This window comes from Uloborus diversus, chromosome 10, assembly GCF_026930045.1.
Source record: "Uloborus diversus isolate 005 chromosome 10, Udiv.v.3.1, whole genome shotgun sequence".
Lineage (NCBI taxonomy): Eukaryota > Metazoa > Arthropoda > Arachnida > Araneae > Uloboridae > Uloborus > Uloborus diversus.
Genome location: NC_072740.1, coordinates 84,332,926 through 84,341,348, shown reverse-complemented (window position 1 = coordinate 84,341,348; position 8,423 = coordinate 84,332,926). Strand labels below are relative to the sequence as shown.

General features: G+C 31.6%; 1 protein-coding gene across 1 annotated transcript; it reads right to left on the bottom strand.

Annotated features, from left to right (window-relative positions):
• Positions 1-7,128: 7,128 nt before the first annotated feature.
• LOC129231079 (uncharacterized) lies at positions 7,129-7,647 on the bottom strand. The gene has a single exon (XM_054865324.1). The coding sequence runs from the start codon at positions 7,645-7,647 to the stop codon at positions 7,129-7,131; it is 519 nt and encodes a 172-aa protein (XP_054721299.1).
• Positions 7,648-8,423: the final 776 nt, after the last annotated feature.

Genomic DNA, 8,423 nt, shown 5'->3' with positions numbered 1-8,423 from the left:
TAAAGGAAGTCTCGATTTAAGAGAATGTCTTACACAAGATTTTTCAAGCACTTCGCTTCTCTAATGCCAAACCTGAACACCTTTTTCTTCGACACATATTACAAATAAATATTCATCAATGAATAAAATACCTTCTCAGTCTTGTTGCACTCAAATGAGCTTCTCTTTGTTCCAGGAGAGTTGTTCACGTATCTGCTTCATTTTCATCTTTCTTTTTACTTCGAGGACTCGCAACTGCAATTTATGCAATCGTCCAAGTGTAGTTGGCTTAGACACGATAACTACAGATTCTTTCCAACACTTTTGGACGTAAAAGGCAGTTTTAAAACGATTATTTTGGACGATTTACTTTAATTTGAGTTCATCTCGATCAGTTCTTGCAAGCTTCTACCTCATTTATTTCCGTTAATTTTTTAATTGGTCGGTACATCGATATTCTTTTGAAATCTTCGAGAACATAGACAGTAAATAGATCTTTTAATTTAAATTTTAATCAAGAGAAAAAGCAAGATAATGAGAACGAATTTCATCCTTTCGATGCGGTAGAAGATCATTCGTTTCTGGGAGATTTAAAAGTAATTATTGTGCACAGAATATTTAAATTTTAGAGAGAAAATAAATCTACACTAAATTTCAAGCTTTTAAAAAAATGTTTGATAAAAAAGGTAAGTAAAAAACCGCGAAAATTACTCTGTGCCGTCTATAAATGCATTTTCAAAAAAAAAAAATAATTACAAAAAACGACATAACATGTCTTTAAAGCATCGACTGTAATATCAACGTGAAAATTCTGTACTGTCAATGTCAATCCAGGCAGGTGGGCTACCTTCATAGTCTTGAACGTTTTTGATTTTAACATATGCTAAAATTCGGAAAAGAAATAATAAAGACGCATTTTGTTTTTACCAAGTAAAATTTCTAACCTGAGAGACAGCTCGACAGAGATAGCTACCTGGGCACCATTTCTCACTTGAGATTCTCGACAAAATTTGAAAACTGCTCTATTACCTTTACGGAGCCCAATATTTTGTTGCGGTTTTTTTTTATTTAAAGGTAGTGATGTTTTCTTTAAAACTCAAAGCACCATTTTAAGAAATAAGTTTGCTAGTTTCGTTTTTTTTTTTTTTTGCAAGAGTCTTTTTAAAAAAGTTTAGGTCAGTTTTTGAATATTTTTCTCGAAATTGCCAAACTTTTAAGTTTTGATCGTTTTAATGGTGATTTATTGCTGCGTACTTCATTCTCTGTAAATGAGAACTTCCACTTCAAGTTTAACAGGTTTCTGAGTCATCTGAAAAAAATAGGGGTTTTGAGGAACTATATATGAAAGGGGGGAGTTGAAAATTTATTTTTTTTTTAGTTGCAAGTAGTAAGAAGACACTATAAATTTAGTCATAAAGCAACTTTTTAACTTTTCGTTACGGTTTTATCCCGGAGTTTTCAGTTTTGTTAAAACATGATGGTTTTATTTTAGCTGTACGCTAAACGGTTGTATGCATAAAAAGTGTCGACATTAAGGTTTCGACTGGCAAAGCGGCTAAAGACTGCTTTCTTGTTTTTATAAGAAATAAAATTCCTAGATGAAGCGGCAACTAAAAATTAAAATGTGTTTATTGAACTAAGTTAAAATTGTCTTCTGACTACTTGCTACTAAATAAGTTTTTGAATTTTCAAGTCTAGATTTACATATAGAGCTAATGATAAAACTGAAAAAATAATTTTAATGTCTCTAAAACTTGCTTAATTCGAAAATGGAAGCTCTCCTTTTCAGGGAATTTAGTTCTAAACAGTGCTGATAAACAGTAAAAAAAAATTTAATCAGCAACTTTGAAAAAGGTTCAAAAACTGTTTTGAATTATATTTTTCATAACGTTGTTGCAAGAAGGATTGGGCTCATAATTCCATATAATACATTTCCTTTTAAAGAAAAGGCATTATCTTTCAAATAAAAAAAAGAACGCATCATAAAATCGTAAGCCGTTTAACGAACACTTTTTTATATAAACTCTAGAATAGAAGTATAACATTAAACATAAATAAGTTTAAACATTTTGTCAAGCATCGCAAAAGAGAAAAATCGTCCAGACTGCCATTTTCGACAGGCCGTATCTCGGACCAAGAACGTTTTTACGAAAAACAAAACTGTCTGTAATTTACTTTTTTTCTGAATTTTAACATGCGTTAAAATCAAAAATTCCTGACGCTATGAAGGTAAGATCATTTATTTGTCTGCCTGAATCGACATGGACTATGCCTTTAGCTATATTTTATTTTTGAAAAATGTTTGACTCATGTGAACTTACGGATGTAAAAACACATTTTAACATTTGAAAATATTTCTTTTTACCCCGAAGTAAGTGTATGTACTGTTTTGCAATTTTTTCCTCTTTTGATGTTGATACTTATAATTTTTTCTTTTCAGCCCACAGATATTTATTTTTTATTGAATTATGTCTTTATAAAACATGAAATAAAATTTAATCAAACCGAGTAATTCAATAGTTCTAAAATAGTATTAATAGACCAAGATTATATATCCGTTTTTAATTAATCTTTAGATGCATGAAAACAAATCTATCTTCATATCTTGTGTTTTCTTACAAAAGAAATGTGAAACTCGGAAAAGGAAAGTTGAAATGATGATTAAAAGAGTTTTTAAAATATAGTTCAAAAAGTTTTCTTTAAGATTCAAACATAATATGAGGAGGAAATATTATTCCCAATGTCATTAAAATGATAAAAACTGCTTGTTGCAGCGTAAGATTCAAAGAACATTTGCTGGATTTATTTCTCGTACTGCCATAAATTTAATCCAATTTGGTGGTTTTATTTATAGATTCGTTTTTCATGACAGGTGAAATCGGAAACTGCGTGTTTTGCTTTTTAGTTATTTAGTTAAAAAAATGATCAAAAAAGAAAATAAATATCCTCTCGACCTCGAACGAGCGGGTGAAATCAGAAACTGCGTAGTTTGTTTTTCAATTATTTAGTTACAAACACTGACCAAAAAGGAAAATAAATATTGTCTCAAGCGTATGCTTCAATAACGCAATTACCGAAAGATATGGAGATGTTAAATTAAAAGATATTTTTGATGAAAACGTTAGTTTAAGTTTCTCAAAAGTTATGTATTAAATGGATATTTAATATGGTACAGAAATATCACTTTAAAAAAATGCAGTCACGATATTTTTCTGAATTAAATATATTGAGTAAAAAAATGCTTGGTACTATCTGAAGTTGATAAAAAAACAAATCACTCCTTTCATCCCGGCGTCAAATAAATAATTAAAATAAAATAACAGATAATAAATAAATTAATATTTTTGAGTTTTGGTAAAATAGTAGAATAGGGTTCATTCACAATTGCCGTTTTGCTTACTCTCCACTTCAGCGAAAACAGAAAAAATACTGTTAATTTTGCCTCAATATTCGCTTTTCAAGCTTTAATTTTTCATTTTATTGGACATTTTAATATTTTTGAAGAATTTGTGATTTATATGGCTATTTGTTTTTACTTGAAAGAGATTTTAATGCTGCGTAATTTAACTGATGAATTATTTGGTATTTCAATGTAACTTTTTCTGTTAGTTAAAAACTTGTTTTATTTACTTGACGTATTATTTTGCATTTTAGTGGCTTAATTTATAAACTTAGCAGATTTGTTTGCGTTTTTAGTGAACTGTTAATCATGCTTGATGAATTGTTTTACTCAAAATTAATTTTGAAATATACTATAACCCATTCCATGATCAGCCCGAAACCCCTTAACGCGCATGCCGCAGATAACGAACGGAGTTGCTTTTTGCTACGTTGTAATGGCGCTTTTCTCCCCATTTTGCTCTAGGGATTTTAATGTTTTTGCTGTTCAGCTTGCATTCGAAAATCGCTTCGCTTTATTAGTTTTTTGACACTGAATTAAATAGTGCAATAAAATACAAGGTTGCTAATATGTGCTGAAATATTCATTAAATTAACACAGTACATAACGGGAAAATAATAAACAATAGAGGATAGGACGAAAAGCAATTATTTTTATAACACTAATTATTTTATTGATTTATTTTTCTTTTTTCTTTTATCTCAGTATATCATACTTTTCTGTTTATACACTTAAGAAATCAAAACTGTTAAATGTAAGATGATCTAACTTTCAAAAGGGCTCAACAAAACATTCTTCAAACAATTGACTGATCGATCCAATCTGTGAGCAAGGGATTTGAATGGACAAAAACGCTTTAACTGTGGGAATGATTTTCTAAGCGGATAAAAAGTATTCTTCGGTGCCTTTTGATACATTGTGACCCTTCAAAACGACCAATAAACACAGAGACATCTCTTTGCTTTTCGGTTCTTTTATCGTAATTGCGATGACTTTTAAATCCCTTCTGAGTGTCCAGATATCAGTTGCTCAAGCGTGGGAAGTATTTTAAAGATAAATTATTACAAAAGATCAAAACTTGCGGCTAATCCCCTATTTCCCTAAAGGATACTTTTGTGCATGCAACTAAAAGCCCCAGCTGAGAGAGGAATAACAGAGGCTGCCTGGGCGGATTCCCTAAGGAGATGTCCCCCTTGGTGTCTTGCAGTCAACCCTTCCACATTATTTTCTTACAACAAAACAGTTTGAATCAGAAAGAAATTTCAAAGCAAGCTTTACTGCTTGTATTTGAGAGGGTACATCTAAATTCTTCCCCGTGCTGATAAGGATGACAGGTGAGCTGTCAGAGTAACTATTGTCTGTAACTTCCTTTGTGCAAGGAAAGAAACTTAAAAAGCAGGTTCAATACAAATTCGTATGTCCGCCATTACTGGTCACGAAAACAATTGTAAATCCCCGCAGAAAGTTTTCGCCAAGGGAAAGATAACACGCCAAATTTTACACTCCTTTCGAAAGAGCGTCCGGTTCTCTGGAAAATTCTTGGAATAGAAGGTGCCTTGTAATTGTGAAGCTGTAAATAATAGGGTGCTTTCATGTGATCGTTTTCCCTAACTTTCAATAGTCTTTCTCGCTAAAATTATTTTCCGATACAGAACTTTGAGACGATTTCTTAGCGTACTTTCTTTGTCATAATGCTCGCATTTTAATTCCGGTTGGCAAAAACAAAGAAAAATAATTATTACTATAAATAGACATGGTACGAAGTTTCGGCTATTTCACCACAGCATCGTCCTGGCCGAATCATGCGAAGTGATTCTGCCGCTTCAACAGATAATATTTTATGTTGAAATAAAAATTTATGTTGTGAGTTTCATTTTACAATTGTAATTACATAAAATATTGTCCTTTAATTTTACGCAATTATGCCATACAATGAAATAAAGTAGATAAGAACATTTAATTAAATGGATTGTAAGTATTGAACACTTGGAACCAGAAATTGTCCAGAAATGAATTGTATATTCTTTTAACTTCAACGTTTTTGGAGAAACATAAGTTTAACCCCTATATTTGAAGTAAATAACTTCTTAACATTTCTTTATTTTAAAATAGATTGTTTGGCTTTAAGGGTAAGGGGAGGTAAGGATAATCTTTTAAAACATTTTAAAAAGAGTCTCGAGAGAACTTTTTTCTTTTAAGTAAAAAAATAGGGGGGGGGGTAAACTTTTTTCGACTTCTTCCATAAAATATTTTCCCGTAGAGATTGTTCAAGATTATTAATAATAGTCCTGGATTATAAAACATCCTTCGAATTAAGCAAAAAAAAGTTAATTGAAAATGAATTTTTATTGTTTATATTTTATAAAACAAAATATGAAGAGAGAGACTATTCTTTTCACATCCACGTTTTATCACTTTAAAGAAAATAGTTATTTTTGATTTCTTGTTTTTTTTTTTTTTTTTTTCAAAATAAATACATCAGCACTGCTTAATCGGGTAGCGGATATGCAAATACCCCGTGTTTACGAACAAAATCTCCTGGAACCGAATATTTCCACATAGACGCAATGTTAAAGATCCCCGCTTAATGCAACAATTTCCCCGGATAATCGAATAATATTAATCAGCTTTAGCAAATATTTTTGTGGGGAAAAATCTTGACTAAATTAGAAAGAAATCAAGCAAGAACAATGATTGTCGTTGAAGGCGTGAAAAACAACATTCATATTCCATGAAAACGTTTTCAATGTTTTTAAAAGAACAGCGAAAGAAATTAAAAAATTTCTTTTGTCTTTGTGATTACAAAAAAAAAAAAAAAAAAAAAACAGTCGATAATGAAATTAAATAACGCAAATAAATATACAAACTTTAGTCGATGATGAGGAATTGATAAATATTAAATGTAAGATACGGTAGACGTAGACGAGAAGGGGAAAAAGGGAGTCAGAAAAGTGTTCCCAAAAAGACCTTGAGTACAAGCAATTTATGGAATTTTTCAAAAAATAACGTGCTGAAAAAAGGTGCCAAAACAAAGATTTCATAACTCAAGCTGTAGGTTACTTTTTTATAATTTCCATACGTACTTGTAATGTATTGTACTAATTGTTGAACTATTTTGCTGTTAAATTTAGCTTATTTCAAAAACATTTTAGCAATAACATTTCTTTATGCAGCGATCTATTTATTATTAATATTACGTTTTAAGACAAATGTTGCCAATTTAGAAAGGTAAATAAAATTTCCCCGCAAAATCAAATATCCCGCATTATCGAATACTATTTCTTTTAACCGACGATATTCGATTAAACGCCATAATTCAAATTTTTAATTTTTACTTTTAATTTTTTGCTTAAATGTCTCAATTTACCTCTAGTATAGCAAACCCAAACATGTTTTGGCGAAAAAAAATTTCTAAATAGGGTTTTCTGGATGTTCCCATTTGGGAACATCGGCGTTTGGAATGAAGTAAATGGGAGGATTGATCTCGAAACTTTATTACTTCGAAATGGATGAAAAAATATGAATATTTTTGTTTATTTTATAAACTATTATACTTTTCTCTTCTGAATGACACTTTTGCTTCCTTAATGTCTATGGTATTGGGGGAAGCAAGATGAACGGAGTCTCTTTTCACATTCAATGCCCGTTTTCGCACGTGCTTCTGACAAACCGTACAACGTCTCTGAGTGAAGGGGACAAGATAATGGTTATCTGTTTTTAAATTCAGAACAGGACGATGTGATTTAGGTTCATGTCTGCTTGACACCTTCACTGAGAGTTAATATGATATCAGCTAGGTGTTGCATATAATCTAAAGGAAGTATTTTGAAAAATAACTGCAGAAAATCCATTGCCTGAAGCTTGGAGAATTTTTCCGTCAATTTTTCGAGTTTTTTTCCCGGAAGATTTTCTTCGAACTTAGCATACTTTTTCCACCTGGGATAGGGTTCTTGTTTCCGTTTCTTTGCTTTTGGAGCAGAGCATGAGGTTGTGCTTCCCTTTTGATCTCCTGAATTGTGAAGCTGATCATCTGAACTATTTGAACCTGTGTTTTCATCGCTAAGCATCAAGTCAACCTGGCCGCAAACATCTTTAGGATAAACTTCATTTAAGGCTTCATCGTTTGTGTGTTCTTCATCACTCAGACTCGCGTCTTTATCAGGTAGCAAAATACAAAGATCATGCTCGTGTTCGTCATCAAGTTCGTTGTCGGATAAGCTGTGGAAATAATCTAACGCAGCTTCTAACGTTAAAAACTTGCGAGGCATCTCAAGATGGCTGTTTATACGGAATGATAGTTCAAAAACACTAAATAGATCAAAACTACATTATTCTGAGTCTAAAAACAAAATCGTTGGTACGTATGCGACTTGGTAAAAGAAACGAAACGCACATGAGTCGAGTAATGAAATGAAATGATGAAATGAGACTGGTCAAAATTCATAAAAGGCCCTTATCTTTACCTATCCCTCAGTCACGAGATACATTCCAAAAGTGTGAAACACTTACAATTCTTAGAAAGTGAATAGGGAGAGAAAACAAGAATTCCAACCCCGAAAACGCGATTCACTTATAATAGAGAGAATGCATGAAGGCAGGTGTGAAGGTCACATTTACAATAGAATAGTTGTGTGAAGGGCAAGCTGATTGATAAAAAGTGTATGTTCGTGAATGAAGGAACCGAACACGTGTATACAACACAAAACAGATCTTCCACAACAAAATATTTGAAGTAAAGGGGAATCACACTCAAATTCCGCGATTGACGAAACTCCCCCTCAAATACTATACTCTAAACGCCGATGTTCCCAAATGGGAACGTGTCGGTTCTTATGGAAATAACTCACAAGAAATAATAATTGGAAATATTTTGTTAAGTTGAAATAAAATATATGTCCTCTGGCTACTAAATAACGCCAATAATTTATTTTTTACATTTTTTTCTTTAAAAGCAGAGACAGAAAAACTTAGACAAATTCTAAGTTCAGAAATTCAGTAAATGTGACTTTAATTTCAAGATAAAGGTTAAACGTACTTTAAAAAT

What these genes read in the sequence shown, in the direction of transcription:
- LOC129231079 (XM_054865324.1), bottom strand. Translation starts at nt 7,647, where the DNA reads ATGCCTCGCAAGTTTTTAACGTTAGAAGCTGCGTTAGATTATTTCCAC.